This window comes from Chiloscyllium punctatum, chromosome 31 (genome assembly GCF_047496795.1).
Source record: "Chiloscyllium punctatum isolate Juve2018m chromosome 31, sChiPun1.3, whole genome shotgun sequence".
Taxonomy (NCBI): domain Eukaryota; kingdom Metazoa; phylum Chordata; class Chondrichthyes; order Orectolobiformes; family Hemiscylliidae; genus Chiloscyllium; species Chiloscyllium punctatum.
The window spans coordinates 75,058,333-75,079,713 of record NC_092769.1 but is presented as its reverse complement, the minus strand read 5'-3'; the positions used below and the strand labels follow the sequence as shown (position 1 = coordinate 75,079,713).

Below are 21,381 nucleotides of genomic sequence, written 5' to 3'. Positions count from 1 at the left end.
GTGGTTGTGTGATGTTTAACTTTGTATACCCTAGTCCAACACCGGCATCTCCATATCGTAATCAGATGAGATATTGAATGGCTCGAGGGGCTGGGACCTATTCCATCCATATGTTTATATGTTCATCTGAAGGGGCAGCCAGGGCCTCAGTTTAGTATTTCAAGCCCAAGATGGCACTCCCTCTCTGGTGCAGGAGCAGTTGTCCAGCGGCCATGAACAGTTGATTTCAGAGAAGGAGGCAGGCAGTCACACTTGGCTGGTGAGTTTGTTCTACTGCAAGCTCAGGAAATATAAATTAGATATATTCAGTGATAAATGGCAGTGTGTGATTGGCCCATCATGCTTAAACTTTTAACAGTGTTTTGTAAAGAAAGGAAATTCCATTTGTCCTGTTGTGTAAACTGGTTATAATCGCTGGAGGGTGTGTAAAGAGGTGAGTACATTGCCTTTGGCATCAGTGTTCACAGTGCATCGCAGACAATCTCCCCATCCAGGCCTGAGGTAGACACTTAGCAAAAGTGTTAGCACTGCATTGCTTTCCTTAGATTAACATTGTGATAACCAATGTGTGATGGAAGCTAACTGCAGGATGAGTTCCAACAAAGCCTGCTGTCGTTAGAATCACTTTGTCTGGGGAAATATTGTTGACAGACAAGGGGAAAAGCAGCAATTGATTCTGATGGTATTGTTTTCACCCCCACCCCGCAACACTGCATGTAAACATCGTGCCTTGGAGGTTTTTTACTGAAGGGCGTGTGAATATTCTCACCAAGCACTGACTAATAGGGCACTTAGGGAAGCAGTTCATTATTGATGAGGCACACTAGCAGCTGAGGATTTCTTATTTTCAATTTATTCTTTCTCTTCAGTTTGTTTTCTTCACTGGTCAATAACTGATTTTGGATTTAACCCATTCCACATTTCTCACAAGCCCATCTGTCATCTCTGTGCTGTTAGTCTGTTTGCTGAACTTCCCTTTTAGATTGATTGAAATCTTCCAGCTGAATCTCACTAAGTTCAAAAGCATCGACCTACAAAGTTGGCTGCACAATTTCAAGCTGTAATTGAATTCCATTAGGCTCCATATGGAGATCATGGAGAAACACATGCAAACTCGTCTTTACAAGTTCATTCTGAGGATGTGAACGTCATTGACAAGGTCAGTCCTTGTTTCCTATCCTAAATTGCCCCTGAGAAGGGGATGCATTCTGTGTGGTGTAGGAATACCAAAAGCTCAATCAAATCTCTGTTGCCTGTATCTGATCTGACATCACGTCCCATTGACCCCTCATTCCCATGCTTGTTATACCAGCCACCTGTCCCAATTTAAAATCCTCATCCCTCTGTTTATATTGCTCCATAACCATCCCTCACTCTGTAACCTTACAGCCTGACCCCATACTATACCCTTCCTTCTTTTCATACACCTCTTCTGAATCTCTGTCTGTTTTAGTCAGATTACTTGGACTTGTGTCATCAGCCACACCAGGACCCACTAACAAAATGTTCCATCTAAACCCCTCCACTGCCTCTTTAACCAAATCACAAAACCCTCCTAATCCGAATCCTAACATGACTTAATGGTTGCCTAATTGAGAGGGTGCAATTCTATATTTGGTCTTAGGGAATAAGGTTGAACAGGTCAATGAAGTAGCAATGGGTGGCCATTTTGGAAATAGTGATCGTAATATAGTTAAATTCAGCATCATTATGGAAAGGGACAAAGCACGGCAGTAAAAGTTCAAAACTGGGGAAACTTCATGAAATTGAGAAATGATCTGGAAAAAAGACTGGTTATAGCTACGTAAAGGAAAGTCGGTGATAAATTAGTGGAAGGTATTCATAAGTGAGAATCTCCAAGCAGAGTAGGTATGTTCCACAAAAGGAAAAGATCATGTTGCATCTAGAGTTCGCAGGTTAGCTGCAAGTGTACAGGGTCAAATAAAACAGGAAAGTAGAGTTTGAGACAGTCTCAAACAAAAGGAATACTTTAGGAAGCTTAGAGGAGGAGAGGAAGTACATGGATGGCATGGAAAGGAAACTAGGATAAAAAAGAGAGGTTATGAAAAATTATTGTACAATTATACAGTAAAATTAAGGAGAATCCAAAGTTGTTTTCCAATACACTAAGAGCAAGAGGATGAGTCAGGAAAGGGTTGCCCCTCTCAGAGATATGATGTGGAGATGCCGGTGTTGGACTGGGGTGGACAAAGTTAAAAATCACACAACATCAGGTTACAGTCCACCAGGTTTATTTGGAAGCACTAGCTTTCACAGCGCTGCTCCTACATCAGGTAGGCATGACGGACTAAACCTGATGTTGTGTGATTTTTAACTTTGTCGACTGGAGTAGGAGAAGGGGATGGTGGTCAGTGAATGTAACAAGTAAAGCTTTGTCTGTCACCATGTCATCTCTGCCCTCCCTCCACTCCAGCGGGACTCTGTTCTTTCCAATCTGGCAATTAGACACACCATTCTGCCATTCTCACATTCCGATCACTTAATGTGCACTATCAACACCTTTTCTCCCCAGCACTCCACCCCTACACTGTTGCATAAATACTGCCTCCTCCACACTTCAGGTCAATGCTAACGAAGAGTCATCTGGACTCGAAACGTTAGCTTGCTCTCCATAGACGCTGTCTGACCCGCTGTGATCTCCAGCACTTTTTGTCTTGAATTGTACCCTAGCTTGTTAAAGAAAACTGTGAAGAGATAATGGATGCTCTGAGGACCATTTCCAATTCTTGCTGGACATAGACAATGTACAAGAGGGTTGGAGGACCGCAAGTGTTGTGCCATTATTTAAAAAAGGTGTGAGGAACAGGCAAAATAACTATAGGCTGCTCAGTCTGTCTTCAGTGGGAGACAAATTACTGGAATGAATGTTGGTGAGAGCGAGCCTTGAGAAGATTTGTAGCTCAGGTGAGAGGTTGGAATAACTAACTTGGAGAAGCGTGGATTAATCAGGGGTAGTCACAGTGGGTTTGTGAAGCAATATTGTGTTGTACAAATCTAATAGATTTTTTTGAGGGTAGTGACGATTGATGAGGGTTGCCTACATGGAAAAATGCACATTTATCATTTTGGTGGGAAGAATAGATGTCCCGAGAATTTCTTAAATGGTAAGAGGCTTGAAAGTATAGATGTGCAAAGAGTAACCTTCAGTAAGCCACTGAAGGCTGCTGTGCTGGTGCAGCAAGCTTTTAGGAAGGCTAATGGAATGATGTCTGTTATTGCAAGAGGATTTGTGTCCAGGACCAGTGAAGCCTTGCTTCAGTTGTAGAGGGGTTTGGTTGGAAAACACCTTGTCTCAGGAAAGATATTACTGACATAGAGGAAGGGCAACAAAGGTTCACCAGACTTGTTCCTGTCAGGGCAATGTTGCCCTTTAAAGAGAGATGAGAGAAACTGGGCCGACATCTAAGGCTTTTGGGAACATCAAACGATAAAGAGGTAATTTCATTATGCTTAAAAGAATAGACAGAGTGGATGCAGGTAATATATTTCCCCTGGTTGGAGAGCCTGGAAACAGAGAAACAATTTGAAAAGGGGGATGCCATTTAGGACTGAGGTAGGAAGAAATTTGTTGACTCTGAGGTTGTACATCTTTGGTATTCTCTATTCTCAAGGGTTGTGGAGGCTCAGTGTTAAACTCTATTTAAAGCAAAGGTTTACCAAATTTGTAAAGGGTTATGGGGGTAATGTAAAAGCCACGATCATGTTAAGTGGCAGAGCAGACTCGACTTTCTGAACAGTTCACTCCAAAATTTAATTAGCTACTGGCCTATGCATATTCTCCAGTCCCTATAACCCTCCCTGTCTCTGTAACTGCCTCTAACACATATAACCTACCTCTGTAACCACCCCACCCTGGATCTGCAATCTTTCCAATGTCTGTAACCTCCTCCAGCTCCTACACCCCCTCCATATCTCTGTCACCCCCTCCAGCCCCTACACCCCTTCCCTTTCTCTGTCACCCCCTCCAGCCCCTACACCCCCTCCCATCTCTGTAACCCCATCTAGCCCCTATATCCCCTCCCTATCTCTGTCACCCCCTCCAGCCCCTACACCCCCTCCCTATCTCTATAACCTCCTCCAGCTCCTACAGCCCTCCCTATCTCAGTCACCCACTCCAACCCTTACACTACTTCTCTATCTCTGTAACCCCCTCCAGCTCCTACACCCCTCCTTATCTCTGTAACCCCCCTCCAGTCCCTAAACCCCATCGATGTCTCTGTAACCTCCTCCAGCCCCTACACCCCATCCCTATCTCTGTCACCCCATCCAGCCCCTACACTCCCTCCCTATCTCTGTCACCCCATCCAGCCCCTAAAGCCCCTCCCTATCTCTGTAACCCCTTCCAGCCCCTACACCCCCTCCCTATCTCTGTAACCCCTTCCAGCCCCTACACCCCTCCCTATCTCTGTAACCCCTTCCAGCCCCTACACCCCCTCCCTATCTCTGTAACCCCCCTCCGGCCCCTACACCCCCTCCCTATCTCTGTAGCCCTCTCTAGCTCCTACACCTCTCCCTATCTCTGTAACCTCCTCCAGCCTGTAACCCCCTCCCATCTCTGTAACCCCCTCCAGCCCCTACACCCCCTCCCTATCTCTGTAACCCCCTCCAGCCCTTACACTGCTCCCTTGCTCCAACCTCTGCACCTCTCCCATCTCTATAATTTTGAAGATCCCCTGCAACCCATTTCTGTAATCTCCAGAGTCCCTACAGCCATCTGATATTTTTGCACATCCCTGGATTCCAGCCACTTGGGCAGTCCTCTGATTCCCATCACTCCCCCAATGGGGGACATGCTTTCAGCTACATGAGTTCCTAAGTTTTGGAATTCTCTGCCTAACAGCACCAGGGACCTGATTCCAGCCTCAGGTAACCGTCTGTGTGAAATTTGCATGTTCTCCCTGTGTCTGCGTGGGTTTCCTCCGGGTGCTCCTGTTTCCTCCCACAGTCCAAAGATGTGCAGGTTAGGGTGGATTGGCCGTGCTACATTGCCCCATGGTGTCCAGAGATGTCTAGGCTAGGTGGGTTAGCTATGGAAAATGCAGGGTTACAGGGATAAGATTGGGTGATGGGTCTGGGTGGGATGCTCTTCGGAGGGTCAGTGTGGACTTGATGGGCCGAATGGCCTGTTTCCACACTGTAGGGAGTTCATTCTAAATCTCTCTGTCTCCTCTGACCTCTGTCAAGACGCTCCTTAAAACTGACCTCTTTGACTGAGCTTTGGGTCAGAGTTTGGGTTTGATGTCATTCCTGAGAAGCACTTTGGAATGTTTTACTACATCAAAGGCACTTAAATAAACACAGTGTTCCTGTTGTTGAAAGGAGCCCCCAGTTCTCGAATCACTTTTCAAATCTGCAGTCTGTGGCTGGCTCAATTATTGACCGGTTAAATTGGTTCACTTGTCATTAAGTTGCTGCAGTTAATAATTTTTATCCTTCTTTTGGAAGCGATAAGGAGGAGGGAATTGCGTGAGAGGGGAATTCTACTAACACACACCCCCTTTTCCCACTGTTTCCAGACACTTGTCCCCTTTATTACTGAGTGGGTTAAAATGAGAAATGAGAGGCCTTTCCAATACTGCTGAGTGATCCTTGTTTGTAATGAATTTTATGATTGACGATTGAGTGCATAAGAATCCTGGGACCTGTCCAGCATTTGCGAGTGGCAGAAAACCAGTTTAAACTGAATTAATGTCATTCACCTCTCTTACACCTGTACAAGAGTTTGCTGACTTGATCTATATTGATCAGCTGCTCTTCATTTGTCACTGTGTATGGGAATATATATTTGTGTGTTCTTTCAGTGAGTATCTCTGTCTCTGTCCATGCCATTGATATAGTTTAATATGCTGAGATGGACGGTGGACAAAGTCTCTGACCCACTTCTGTTTTTCAGCGTGTTTGATACAGAAGGTTGCATTCTCACCTAATACATTACAAGCCTGCATCATGAGAGAGTTCTCAGATTTGATTCCCAGGCTGCTCAAGATAGCCAACTATGGAGGTGGGGGATTGAGTGGAGAGGGGGAGTGGATTTAAGATAAAAGTAGCCCTACGTGGTTCGCTTTGCCGAATTCACTCAGCATTCTGAGCAGAGCTTAACTCTGCCTCTGACAAATCCTTCCAGACACCATGTTGGACCAGGGCTGGTCCCCCACAGTGAAAAAGGAGCATCCTGAAGGCTGATGACAAACAATTAGGAAGGCTAATGGGACAGGGTTGGTAAGGCTTGCTTCAATTGTGTTGAATCTTTGGTAGACTGCACCTCGAATATTGTGTGCAGTTTTGGTCCCCTTACTTTAGGAAGGATGTTATTGCCACAGAGGGAGAGGAAAAAAAGTGTTCCCTGGACTATCTATGAAGAGAGATTAGAGAAATTGAGCCAGTATTCTCTAGAGCTTTGAAGAATGACGTGATTTCATTGAAAACCCATGAAATACTTAAAGGGATAGACAGAGGAGATGTGCTGGAAATTACAGCAGGTCAGGCAGCATCCATGGAGAAAGTGCACACTAATGTTTCGAGTCTAGGTGACTCTTCACCAGAGCTCTCTGAGGAAGAGTCATCTCGACTCCAAACATTAGCCTGTTCTCTCTGCACAGATGCTGTCTGACCCGCTGTGATTTCCAGCAATTTTTGTTTAGAATTCTCTCCACTCAGTCATTTGATATGTTTAGAATAGAGATTGATAGATTTCTGAATGCCAATGACATAAAGGATTTTGGAATGGTGTGGGGAAAAAGACATTGAAGTGGATGGTCAGCCATGATCATATGGAATGGCAGGAGGCTGGAAGAAGACAGCAAGCCAGGCAGCATCAGGAGGTGGAGAAGTTGACGTTTTGAAGCTAGACCAAAAGTGAGGACTGCAGATGCTGGAGATCAGAATCAAGATTAGAGTGTTGCTGGAAAAGCACAGCAGGTCAGGCAGCATCCGAGGAGCAGGATAATCGACGTTTAGGGCAGGAGCACTTCATCAGGAATGAGGCCTACAACCTTCGAGCTAGAGGTCAGGGTGAGCAGTACAAGCTGCGAACCAAGTTAAGATTCAGGGTGAGTTTGAATGTTGACACTGAGGTTAGAATAAGACCAGATGCTGAGATTGGAAATCAGAGACAGTCCGGGTGTCAAGATTGGAGTTTAGAACACATCTGGGTATTAAGACTGGGGTTTAGGATCAAGCTGGGTGTTGAGACTGGGGTTCATTACCTACCTGGATGTTCAGAGCACTCCTGGATATTGAGACAAGAAATTTAGGATGCATCTAGGTATTGAAGGTGGGTTTTCAGCAACTTTCTGCCTATTGAGACTAGGGTTCAGGAAATCTCAAAATTATATTTAGGATTCAGGTGCACAGATGTAATTGTTTATTGAGTTTCTGAATCAAATTAAAATTTGTTCGGGTTATCCTTATACTTTGCTATTGTAGGGATTGAGTTGAGTGATATCATCCAAATAAAAGCAGAAGTTGTTTGAAAGCCCCAGTGTCTATTAGGAAAATTGGGCTGATAATGTTGAACAGAAGCCCTGTTCTACTGCAACAGTAGTAGACCTGCCAACTCTATGGGCATTTAAATGGTCATTGGATAAACATATGGGCAGCACGGTGGCTCAGTGGTTAGCGCTGCTGCCTCACAGCACAGCAAGGTTTGATTCCAGGCTTGGGTGACTGACTGTGTGGAGTTTGCATGTTCTCCCCGTGTCTGCATGGGTTCCTCCGGGTGCTTCAGTTTCCTCCCACGGTCCAAAATGTGCAGGTCAGGTGAATTGGCCATGCTAAATTGCCCATAGGTTAGGTGCGTTAGTCAGAGGGAAATGGGTCTGGCTGGGTTACTCTTTGGAGGGTCAGTGTGGACTTGTTGGGCCAAAGGGCCTGTTTCCACACTGTAGGGAATCTAATCTAAAAATCTAATATGGATGATAATGGAGCACGGTAGGATGAATAGGCTTCGGATTGGTTCCACAGGTCAGCGCAACATCAAGGGCCAAAGGGCCTGTACTGCGCTGTAATAGAGTCATAGAGTTATAGAGATGTCTGTGTTCTCTCAGTGTAACCCTTCTTCAGGACTGAGGAAGGGTTACACCCGAAACATCGACTTCTCCACCTCCTGATGCTGCCTGGCTTGCTGTGTTCCTCCAGCCTCTTGCTTATTTACCTTAGATTCCAGCATCTGCAGTTTTTTTGTCTCTATGATAGTATGGAATGGCAGAACAGATTTGATGGACTAAATGGCCTCCTCTTGTTCCTATGTTTATGTTATAATGGATTCAAAGTCTGCACACTCAATCATTGGCTAGATTTGAACTGCTTGGTCTATCGTTTGTCATTTGAAACATTGGTAGTGTCAGACTACACAATAGAAAACATCTTTGTGATAGAGACGAGATTTTCGTTTTCATTTAAACTGTATTATGGTCTTTTCTAATAACAAATATTGTCGACAGCCATAATGAACGATTCTGGGTGTTACTATTGAATTACCATCCAAAACTTTCTACACCCTGAATTCTGTAGTGTTTCCTTTGAGCAATGTTCACCCTGTAGCTGTACTCATTCAGTTGAGGGACAGTGCTAACTGTGGTCAGCATGAGGTCTCTTTAACCTTGTTTGACCTGAAACTTTGAGAAAATCTGGGCCAATCCCTATGCATCACTGTCTCTCCCACAACTGGTGGCTCTGAGCTACTGTTGGGACATATCCATGGATGTTGATGAAGGAGTCTGGGATGAGGGCTAATAAATAGATTAATTCTGGACAAGTGTGCAGAGTAGTATCAGTCATCCAATGTCAGTGAGGAAGAATTTACAAAGTTGATTGAAATTCCCATAATCTTATCTTGGTGTCCTTATCAGGAAATTACACACCAGTTAAACTGAACATCTGGGAGAATAAGGTCAGAAGTCAAAAAACACCAGGTTATAGTCCAACAGGTTTAATTGAGATCACAAGCTTTTGGAGCATTGCCCCTTGGTTAGGTAGAGTGAGAGAGAAGCATACAGGCAGAGAATTTATAGGCAGAGAGATCAAAAAACCATACAAATGTGGAGTGTCGAGAGGCTGAGTAATAAGTCTCCAGATGATCATCAGAGTCAGACGGTGTGGGTAAAGTTGAGAGAGTGGTGCTGGAAAAGCACAGCAGGTCAGGCAGCATCCAAGGAGCAGGAAAATTGACATTTCGGGCAAAAGCCCTTTGTCAAGAATGAGGCTGGGAACCTTGGGAGTGGAGAGATAAATGAGAGGTGGGTGGGGCTGGGGAGAAGGTAGCTGAGAGTGCAATAGGTGGATGAAGGTGGGGGTAATATTGATAGGCCAGAGAGGAGGGTGGAGCAGATAGGTGGGAAGGAAGATGGACAGATATGACAGGTTGTGAGGGTGGTGCTAAGCTGGAAGGTTGGAACTGGGATAAGGTGAAGGGAGGGGAAATGAGGAATCTGGTGAAATCCACATTGATGCCATAGGGTTGGAGGATCCCAAGGCAGAAGATGAGGCGTTCTTCCTCATGGGTGATAAGGTAGTGGTGAGGGAGGAGGCCCTCCATTTATCTGTTGTCATAGCATCTGCATGGTCTCGGCAATATACCATGCCTTGGGGGGTCCTTGCCTGCAGCATATGAGAGAGACAACATTGGCCAAGTTACTTGCCATGTATGTGATGGGTGTGTTCCCACGGCAGATACTCATGTACCTTCCTTACTGTCCTGTTTTGGCATCATCGCCTTGAGGAATTGTTACGATCTCTCAGCTTAAGTAGCTTGTACAGTTTTAGATTACTTATTACTGGTTAGACCCTCGGTATGTGACTCTTAATGGCTCCTGGGCTCAGGGATAGCCAATTTAGAAACAATGGAATATCCTGAAGACTCAGCCAGGATGAGACCACCACACAGGGCTGCTAGAATATTGGGCCAGAAACCACTTCCTAAGAAGACCAGCATGCTGGGCCAAGACTGCTAACCCAGGACAAGAGCGCCAGGCTGAGCCGAGACTGCCTTTCTCCTTCAGGCCCCCAGGCTGAGCTTCAGGCACGGAGTCTCAGCCTAACCTGCAAGTCCAGGCTAGGGGGAGTCAGCCCAGGACCTTCTCCTCACTCACTAGGAGACCCCGGGCTGAGGTGGACCTGGGTCCAGCTCGACCTGGTGGTGGTGCCACTGCCACCACGGGAGATATCCTCCTTCACCCACCACTCTCCAGGCTTAAAAGAAAAAACAAAACAAAACGAGCAAAAGTGAAAAGAAGGCAAGAAAGAAAGAAAGCTGACGGGAGTGGACAAGCCCCGGGCTCAGGCCCCTTGCTCCGTCACCTCCTTGAAAGAGGAGTTTAAGAACACAATCCTTTATTAGGGAACAATTTTCAAATTTTTTTTTATTGGATGATAGCTTGGAATTCCTGGGCTGGCTCCATATCCTGAGCAGCTGGTCCTGGTTTGGCTGTGCATTCTAGCTGCCTGCTTTGTGGCCGGCTTTACGCTGTCACAAGCTGGTTTGTGGATTGACTCCGCACCCTGACATGTGTCGCCTTGGCCCCTAGATGTAACTTTCTGAGGAATTATGCTACTAACAGAATAATTAAGCCAGCTGATTTCATCACGGCCTGTCTGAGCACACAAAGGCTAAAGGTTGACGGCTTGGTCGGCTCCACCACATCACTCGAGAGTAACACATTGCTCCTGGATTCCATATTCAGCTCATTTCTTCTCAATGAATCCATTGCACGGGGATTAAGTGACTGTTATCCAGGGGAAAGGCAGACCCTTCTCATCTGCTGGCCACTAAGCCAAATGTTGGAATGGATATCTCGACCCTGACCTCACCAGTCTTCGTATTGTTTAGACAGAATATTTTACTTTGCAGTAACCACATATTTTTGTTTTTATTTATGCATTTTGTGGGATGTGGGTGTCGCTGACTAACAGCATTTATGGCCCACTCCCTATTGCCCTTGAGAAGGTGGGTATGAGGTGTCTTCTTGAACCACTGCAGTCCACCTGCTTTGGCTTGACTCACAATGCCCTTAAGGAGGGAATTCCAGGATTTTGAGCCAGTGACAATGAAGGAGTATATCCAGGAGGAGACAGGAGTTTTTGGCTGTCACTCATATACAGTATTTGGAATAATTACATTAATTGTAGGCGTGGATCTGGCCATCCCTAGTTGCCCGTGAGAAGGCAGTGGTGAGCACCCTTCTTGAACCACAGCAGTCTATGTGGTGTAGATGTGCGCACACAGTGCTGTTAGAGAGGGAATTCCAGGATTTTCACCCAGCAACACTGAAGTAAAACAGCAAAAAACTTCCGAGTCAGGAAGTGAGTGGCTCAGAGGGAAACTTGCAGGGGTTGGTGTTCCCATGTACCTGCTGCCCTTGTCTTTCTAGATGGAAGTGGCTTTGGTGAATTTCAGCAGTGCATTTGGTAGACAGAACATACTGCTGCAAATGCAGTTAATGAGAATAATAGCAGAACTGAAAGGTGAGGTCAGGAAGGATTATGAGGTACAATTTTTAACATTACAAACATTGACTGGGATTGCCATAGTGTTAAGGGTTGAGATGGAGAGGAATTTGTTAAGTGTGTACAAGAAAAGTTTCTGAGTCAGTATGTGGATGTACCTACTAGAGAAGGTGCAAAACTTGACCTACTCTTGGGAAATAAGGCAGGGCAGGTGACTGAGGTGTCAGTGAGGGCTTGGAAGATATAGAATGTAGGGAAAAATGTCCATATTACAGAGGAAGAAGTGCTGGATGCCTTGAAACGGGTAAAGGTGGATAAATCCCCAGGACCTGATCAGATGTACCCGAGAACTCTGTGGAAAGCTAGAGAAGTAATTGCTGGGGCTTTTGCTGAGATATTTGTATCATCGATAGTCACAGGTGAGGTGCCAGAAGACTGGAGGTTAGCTAATATGGTACCACTATTTAAGAAAGTTGGTCAGGACAAGCCAGGGAACTGTATACCAGTGAGCCTGATATCGGTGATGTGCAAGTTGTTGGAGGGAATCCTGAGGGACAGGATGTACATGTATTTGGAAAGGCAAGGACTGATTCAGGATAGTCAACATGGCTTTGTGCGTGGGAAATCATGTCTCATTAACTTGATTGAGTTTTTTGAAGAAGTAACAGGGAGGATTGATGAGGGCAGAGTGCTAGACATGATCTGTATGGACTTCAATAAGGCGTTCGACAAGGTTCCCCATGGGAGACTGGTGACCAAGGTTAGATCTCATGGAATACAGGGAGGACTAGCCATTTGGATACAGAACTGGCTCAAAGGTAGAAGACCGAGGGTGGTGGAGGGTTGTTTTTCAGACTGGAGGCCTGTGACCAGTGGAGTGTCACAAGGATCGGTGCTGGGTCCACTACTTTTCATCATTTATATAAATGATTTGGATGCAAGAATAAGAGGTACAGTTAGTAAGTTTGCAGATGACACCAAAATTGGAGGTGCAGTGGACAGTGAAGAGGGTTACCTCAGATTACAACGGGATTTTGATCAGATGGGTCAATGGGCTGAGGAGTGGCAGATGGTGTTTAATTCAGATAAATGCGAGGTGCTACATTTTGGGAAAGGAAATCTTAACAGGACTTATACACTTAATGGTAAGGTCCTGGGGAGTGTTGCTGAACAAAGAAACCTTGGAGTGCAGGTTCATAGCTCCTTGAAAGTGGAGTGACAGGTCGATAGAATAGTGAAGAAGGCGTTTGGTATGCTTTCCTTTATTGGTCAGACTATTGAGTACAGAAGTTGGGAGGTCATATTGTGGCTGTACAAGACATTGGTTAGGCCACGGTTGGAATATTGCGTGCAGTCCTGGTCTCCTTCCTATTGAAAAGATGTTGTGAAACTTGAAAGGGTTCAGAAAAGATTTACAAGGATTTTGCCAGGGTTGGAGATTTTGTGTTATAGGGAGGGGCTGAATAGGCTGGGACTGTTTTCCCTGGAGCATCGGAGGCTGAGGGGTGACCTTATAGAGGTTTATAAAATCATGAGGGCCGTGGGATAGGGTAAATATACAAAGTCTTTTCCCGGAGTGGGGGAGTCCAGAACTAGAGGGGTTTAGATCAACGAGGTAAAAACAATGACTGCAGATGCTGGAAACCAGATTCTGGATTAGTGGTGCTGGAAGAGCACAACAGTTCAGGCAGCATCCAAGGAGCTTCGAAATCGACGTTTCAGGCAAAAGCCCTTCATCAGGAATAAAGGCAGTAAGCCTGAAGTGTGGAGAGATAAGCTAGAGGAGGGTGGGGGTGGGGAGAAAGTAGCATAGAGTACAATAGGTGAGTGGGGGAGGGGAAAGATACAACAGAGACCTAAGGAGCAACATTTTCATGCAGACGGTAGTGCCTGTATGGAATGAGCTGCCAGAGGATGTGGTGGAGGCTGGTACAATTGCAACATTTAAAAGGCATTTGGATGGGAATATGAATAGGAAAGTTTGGAGGGATATGAGCCAGGTGCCGGCAGATGGGACTAGATTGGGTTGAGATATCTGGTCGGCATGGACGACTTGGACGGAAGGGTCTGTCTCCATGCTGTACATCATTATGACTCTTTGACTCCAATTGTGTTCATCTAAATCTCACTGGTCTCTGATAGAAGTCTTCAATCTTACAAAAGAGACTTGCTGAGCAAAATGTAGAGATTTTCATCTGTTGGCATTATTAGGGGCCAACAATAAAAAATAATAATGGATAACTTTGAACATGTCTTCAGAAATTTGGGGGTTGGTTCTAGGTGGTGTTTCAGGATGGGGAAAGTTGGCAGCCCTGCTGAGTCTGAGAGTTTCCAGTTCAGAGGTGGACAGCACTGGGCCAAAAGCCTACTTCCATCCTCCTGCATTTTGTTGCGGTTTTGAAAAACTTGAATGAAAGTGTAATAACTCAGATCACCCAAGTGGAAAGGAACATGGTTTATTGTTAGACACCAGCACAGAGCGACTGCTCACGGTGTACATCGGCTGATCCCAGCCTGAGACAGACAATTCTGTCGAACCATCCCATTTTTTAATCAACTTGTTCCACAATGTTATTACACATTCCTGATGAAGAGCTTATGCTCAAAACGTCGTCTCTCCTGCTCCTCGAATGCTGCCTGACCGGCTGTGCTTTTCCAGCACCACAGTTTTTGACTCTGATCTCCAACATCTGCAGTCCTCACTTTCTCCTAATGTTATTAAACTCTCTCTGAGCAGGTGGAATGTGAACCTGGGCCTCCTGGCTCAGAATTAGAAACACTACCACTGCACCACAAGAACCCCTAGGTCTGTTCTTTTTTAATATAACTTATTTTTCAAACCAACCTATTCAGTAACGATGTTAATACACACCTCTGGAATAGGTGGGATTTGAACTTGGGCTCCCAATCCAGGAGTAGGGAGTCTACCTTGGCACCACAAGAGGGCCCGAGGTCTGCTTTATATTACTTGTTCAGGTGATGAGTTCCAGCTACTAGTCATCGCCTGTTGCCAAGGGAACACATATACAACAAGCTTCACAAAGCAATTAATCAGTGATTCCCCATGGGCCTTATAGGGATTATCACGAAAAGGAATGTACAGCTGTCGAGCCTGAAACCCCCCCCACACACTCCCCATCCCCAGCTTCATCCACCTTATGCTCCCTGCTCACCCTCCAGTCGTCTTTCACATTATCCTTGCCAACACATGCCCTTCCATCCTCTGACTTCACACCCCCATACCAACTCACCCATCACCCAGAACTCAAGAACCAGGCTGAGATTAAATAAAGTTGTTTGTTTTCATATTTCAAAAAGCGCACTCTCATTGGCAAAACCTCATTCATTAACTTGCTTTAATTCTTATAAAAACAGCTCTTTGTATTCATGGTTCCCATTTCAAGGACTTTATAAGCTGCCATTCAGACTATGAGCTGGCAAACACCCCACTGTGAACATGGTAAGTTGTGAATCAGGCATGCAGCACTCATTCTGTGATGATAATCCACAACCATTAGTGTGAAATAACAAGCACCGATTGTTTAACAGAGATTTTTCAAATATTTAAAGGATAGGAAATTGAAATGACTTGAGAGCTTCCCAAAAGAATTATGGAACCAAAACCAAAAGCACAGCGTGGTGGCTCAGTGGTTAGCACTTCTGCCTCACAGTGCCAGGTACCCGAATTCGATTCTACCTTCGGGCAACTGACTGTGTGGAGTTTGCACATTCCCGCTGGGTCTGCGTGAGTTTCCTCTCACAGCCCAGGGATATTAGTAGGATTGCCCATGCTAGAAAATTGCCCATAGTGTCCATGGATGTGCAAGCTAGGTGGGTTAGCCAAGGCAAATGCAGGGTTCCAGGGATAGGGGTCCGGGTCTGGGTGGGATGCTCTGCGGAGGGTCAGTGTGGATTCAGTGGGCTGAATGGCCTGCTTCCATGCTGCAGGGAATCTATTTGTACCTTGCCCCTTCAAAGGGCCCAAACTCTCCAAAAATCACCAGTAAGCTTTGACCTTTTCCAACCGGTTCTGAAGTACATCAGCCGTGTTTTGGATCCAGCCTCCACCACTGAGTGAGAATCAGATCAGACCAAAAGAAGCTACAGTTTAACGTGTGCAGTTGCCTCCTTGAACCACACTTGTGCCAATTACAACCTGCTCCATTCCCGTCCACCCTGTGAAAACAGCAGGGCCAGGTTGGGATGCACGATCTTCACATTTTCACTCCATTGCTAAAGTAGAGCGCTTCTCCATCCTGCCCACTCAGGTCTCTGGGTTCACGTGACACTCCAGGCCATTTACCTCACTACTGTTTGTGGGAGCTTGCTGTGTGTCTGTGACTAAAGTTGGAGAGTGCTTTAGGGCACCCTACATAACTGCAAGTCCTTGTTGTTTGTAGCGATGTGTTTCTGGGCTAAGATTTCAAAATGGCAATCAGCTCATCAGTCTCTGTGTGTTGGGTTCAGCTTTAATCTGCCATGCAGGCCTTCGTAGTGTGTACGCATCAAGGATATCAGTTCAACAGCTCACCTTAATTGGCTATGTGGAATAGGGAGTATCATCATAATCTGTGCCCTATCAGGTCTCACATAAACATACAGAAGTCTCCGCCAATAGGAGAAGACAGAACCTCTCCCCAGACAGCCATGATGTTTGGCTCATGTTGCCACACATTAGTATACAATATTGAATTTAGCTATTCATTCTCGTACCAGTCTGCTCCACCTCACTCCCAGAGCTTTGGTCAGTAGGCACTATTGAGACAGTAGGATCCCAGGTGGAGTCCCTGGTCTGTGCTGAGGTTAAGTAATCATAGCAGTTGGTGTCAGTGTCTCTAAGGTAGGGATGTAGAATTTGAGTCAGAGTTCCAGTTCCCGATCCCTCCTCTGTGACCTCCATTGGAACATCAGGTCCTTTGTCCTGGTTAAGAGCTTGTCAACATTCTCACACGACGCTGACCCATAAGTTGGGGTGAAGGAGTGGTCAACCACCAAAGGCCTGTTAGAAATCCCTGTTAGAAAACAGCATCTTCAGGAGAGGATAGAGAAAGTCCCAAGAGAAAAAACTCTTCAAAAATAAGGCAAAGAATAATTCTTCCTTGGCCAGCTGTTCCCATGTTTTCACAGGAGTTTCTCTCTTTTTCTGTCTAACTGCGGGAGCAGCTGCAGTCTGGCAGTGGAGTGATTTGTGGTTCTTTGTCCGACTCTCAGCCTTTCTAAATTTGTGTCCTATTTTCTACAAATGCACCTTTTCCAAGTTGAATTGCCTCCACGTCTTCTTTCTGACAGAATCAGTATGCTCGCAAATAGATTTGTAAAGTGTTGCAGTGAATATTGACATTCGAGTGCACTGTGCTGTGATTGCAAGAGCAGTGCTGCCAGTTGAACAGAATTGTGTTGCTGAAGGACAACAGGCAGTTAGCTGGCACCTATGTGCAAAATGGAAGGTGATACAGACTGCTTATTTCTGTAATGTCAAGCAGATGTTGGCCTGGTACTTGGGATCACAGGTAGATACATTGTGGGAATGTAAAATGAGAAAAGGTATCTCACCTTAGGCAGGAAATATTTGGAAGGAGCACAGCCTATATTTCCCAGAATGGTGGCTGCATAGACTTGAAAGATTGATGTGGAGGAGCCAGTGTTGGACTGGAGTGGACACAGTCAGAAGACACACGACACCAGGTTATAGTCCAACAGGTTTATTCAAAATCACAAGCTTTTAGAGCACTGCTCCTTTGTCAGCTGAGTAGGGACTGCAGGAGATTAGACCTAGGAAGGGATTAAGAGGAAGTGACAGGGATAGGAAATGTTGGACCACAAGACACTGGAACAAAAATGAACCGTTTAGCCTTGTGAGTTTGCTCCATCTTTCAGTGAGATCATGGCTGATCTGATCACCCACAACTCCATTTTCATGCCTTTTCCTGAGAACACTCAATTCCCTTCCTGATGAAAAATCTGTCTATCTCAGCCTTAATTAGAGTTAACGACCCAGCCTCGACAGCACTCTGCAGTAAAGAATTCCATAGATTCATGGCCCTGTACGAGAAGAAATTACTCCTCATCTCTGTATTAAACAGATGACTACTTACTCTGAGATGATGCCGTCTGATCCTAGACTCTCCCACAAGGGGAAATAACCTTTCCACATTTACCCTGTCAAGCCCTCTAATAACCTGAGTCTTTTATATTCCAGTTGGCTGACTGGGAAAAGGATGCAAGATTGGCAAAAGGAAGCAGGCTGCCTGGGGAAGAGTGGAAGGGCCAGACTGTTCAGGTATTGGTACCCACCCTGACAGATGGCTTAATACTCCTGTCTCACAGGAAATGAATGCCTGAATGGGTGCCTTCTAGATGTGACACCAGAACCTTTGACCCCATGAGGTAACGCTGGGCTGCTGACTCCTTACCTGTCCAGGTTCCAAAATTCAGGCAGCCAATCACGTTCACAAATATAATGAGAAGTACAAGTAAAGCCTGCCCAGTCACGCCCCCAAATCAAAATAACACTCTCTTCCACTGTCTCTGCCAAATGTCGCCTCCATAATGGGTGGTTTCACTCAAATTGACTGATCAAGGTTTGGAATGGTCGACCACACATGGCCATTCATGCTAGATTAATTATGAACTTCAAATCGTTCCCTGACAGTTTTTGTAAATTAAAGATCCTGAGGAATATGGGGTGAAGGTGGGTGTAAGCAGGAAGGTTGCAGATCAGACATGATCTCATTGACAGGCAGAACACGTTCAAGTGGGTGAATGTTCCAACATTCTTCAGAACTCTGCTCTGAATACCCCTCGACACAGATCTATCTTGGGAATGATACACACTTGTTACTTCCACATGCTGGAACCATATGGCAACTACTGCCAGCTCATTTCCGTATCCACCAGGGATCTTGCCTTCTTATCATCACTTTAAATTAAAAGACTGCAGTTCGCTCCAGCTCATTTCAGCAGCAGTTGGCGAGGAGTGTTCTTGGCCAGCAGGTAACATGGTTGTGCCATCTCCATCTGCCAGTGGCCATGCCTTGGTAAGTAGCTGCTGACAGTGCCCGCACAGTACCCCAGTGCTGTGACCCTGGACCAGAATAAGGAAGGCCACTTGGCTCCTCTGATCTGAATGAGATTTTAACCTCCAACGACATAATCCTGCAGCACCTCACAAAGGACGGGAAGCTTATAGAGCACAGGTTCGAGGAGGAGAAACCTCCCATTCATACAGCACTTTTCCCAACTTCAGGATGTCTCAGTAAAACAGCTAATTAAGTATATGCTGGAAGAGTACTGATATAACGTGATGGTTTCATTCCCATGTGATTCCCGCGTTATAAGAAAAGCGTGTAATAGCAGCACCATTTAAACCAATGGGACCAGAGTTGTGTTATAACCAATACAGGTCAGGAAAATTCGTGTTCTACAAATAATGGTCTAAATTCTTCAACTGCATTATAGCCAATTCATGTTTAATAAATGTGCATTATAGCAGAACCAACTGTGATAGTAAATTACACATGGCTGTTGGGTAGTTGTTGTAAACCACTCTGAGACAATTGGTTAGATTCATATAGTATCCATTCAAAAGGCTGTTAATGTACTGTCTCAGCAGCAGCAGTTAGCACCTCTTTGAACCATTTCACTCTGTTTTGGTTTTCCTGGCGCTATTCATAAAAATATAAAAGACAGGAAAAGATCTTTATTATGCCGGACCATTCAATAAGTTCATGTCTAATCTTTGACTTCACTCCTACCATCTCAACCAATGGTCCCTACCTCTTAATTCAAGTCAGTCAAGTCAGCCAAAATCTATCCATCTCAGTTTTGAATTCACGGGGGCAGAGAACACTCAAAAATGTACAACACTTTGTTGAAAGGGTTCAGAAAAGATTTACAACAATTTTACCAGGGTTGGAGGCTTTGAGCAAAAGGGAGGGGCTGGGGCTATTTTCCCTGGAGTGTTAGAGGCTGAGGGGCAATATTTTAGAGTTTTATAAAATCATGACGGGCATGGTTAGGGTGAATTGCCAAGGTCTTTACCCCAGTGTAGGAGAGTCCAAAAGTAGAGGGCATAGGTTTAAGGTGAGAGGGGAAAGATTTAAAAGGGAACCATGGGGCAACTTTTTCACATAGAGGGTGGTGCATGTATGGAATAAGCTGCCAGAGGAAATGGTAGAGGGTGGTAAAATTACAATATTTAAAGGCATCCGGATGGGTTTATGAATAGGAAGGTTGAGAGGGATATGGGCTAAGTGCTGGCAAATGGAACTAGATTAATTTAGGATATCTGGTCGGTATGGACAAGTTGAACCAAATGGTCTGCTTCTGTTTCTCTATGACTCTATAATAAGGTCCTTCCCTGTTTACAAATTTGTTTTTAATTGAAAAGGAAACAAGCAGATTCACCAATTCTGCTTGAACGTGGACGTTTCATCAAATGGCTTTGAGCATTTCGGACAAGCAGCCACATTTACACATCAGTTGCATTGGTAATCAAATTTTGTGTTCATAGGTCAGTGCCCTGGAGATCTGATTCCTGGCAAATCCAGGGAATGTCCAGGAAGGACCCTCAGGAACTCTCAGGACAAAGCCCAAAAGTGACCAGAGCATTTCCAATACTGGACACAGAGTCCAGTGGGAAGGGTCCACAAAGTGTGTGGAACACAGGGGACAAAGCCTCCAAGATAATTAATAGGCAAAATGTCAATTTCAAAGAAAATCAATTGGATGAGTAAAAAGCACAAGTTCATTGTCTGTTCCTTTTATTGCAGGCTTTTCCCTGTATCTCAACTGGAATTTATGGTAAGTAGTAATGCCTTGTTATTAATTCTTAAACTTTTTGCCCAGCAAGTTAAAACAATGTTTTACAGCGTTGGTTGCAGTCAGGTGTGGGAATATACCACTGGGGGCAAAACATTCAGATCCTGTCCAGACCACATAAAGACTGTAGAGTCACAGAGCAACAGGAGGAGTCTGTTCAGCTCCTGATCCATATCATAATTCCACTTACCGGTCTCAGTTTGATATCCCTTCATTCCCTTCCCCAAACATAAACAGTCTACCAATCTCAGCTTTGACATCTGCAGGCAGCCTTTCAACATCAGCTTCTTGTGGGGAGAGAACGCCAGATTCCCACTCCCTTTCTGTGAAGTAGTTCTTCATGAATGGCCCAGCTGTTAATGTTCTAGCCACTTGTTCTGGACTTTTCCAACTTAGAGATAGAAACTCCCTGCCAAACAGCGCCACTAGATTCCAAACCTGCTTTCTGCGTTCCCACCTCTTGCTTCTGAGCGATTCCAAACCGACCTGTGAGAGATTGCGACCTAAACATTGCCAAACCAGTCACTGAATGCAATCGCATCATAACCTGGGAATGATACAGCAAAACAGATATAGAGTCTTTCAGGGTCTTCACTGTATATTTTTATGAAGTCTCCAGGCTAAATGACACTGAATAAGTCCGTAAAAATGAAATGATACACCTCCTTTAAATAATCAAACTGGATTCCACTTAGACCTTGCTTCAGTTTTCTGGCATGAAGTATAAGTGGCTCGAGGCGGGTCATTGGGCTCTTGGTAGGATACTGACAGGCAATTTGTATGCAGATTTTCTCCATAAGACCTTGCTGAATCTACAAGAGTGTTTATCAGCCTTCTTAGAGCTCCAGAACTCTCAGTATTCATGTGTGAAACATCGTTTAGGTTTCTCACTGGGTAAAAATGCAGCAAGTGCATTCACAACGTTTGTTTTTAACTGGTCCTGCTGCTGCTGATTGCTGAATGTAGGACATTGGTACAGGAAGAATGGGTTTGTGTTAATGTGTAATATTTGGAAAGGGAGGTTGTGTTTGTGGTAATGAGTGACATTGGGACAGGGAAGCTGAGTGTGTTAATGAGTGACATTTTTACAGGGAGGCG

The 21,381-nt window shown here is 45.1% G+C and overlaps 1 protein-coding gene across 2 annotated transcripts in view; it reads left to right on the top strand.

The window, feature by feature from the left end:
* Positions 1-21,381, top strand: part of LOC140457114 (macro domain-containing protein CT2219-like) — a 1,058,378-nt gene that overhangs the window by 889,731 nt on the left and 147,266 nt on the right. For both annotated transcript variants that reach the window (XM_072551126.1, XM_072551125.1), the window contains one exon: positions 20,235-20,265. In XM_072551126.1, the coding sequence (XP_072407227.1) occupies positions 20,235-20,265 (31 nt within the window). The remainder of the gene's footprint in view (positions 1-20,234; positions 20,266-21,381) is intronic.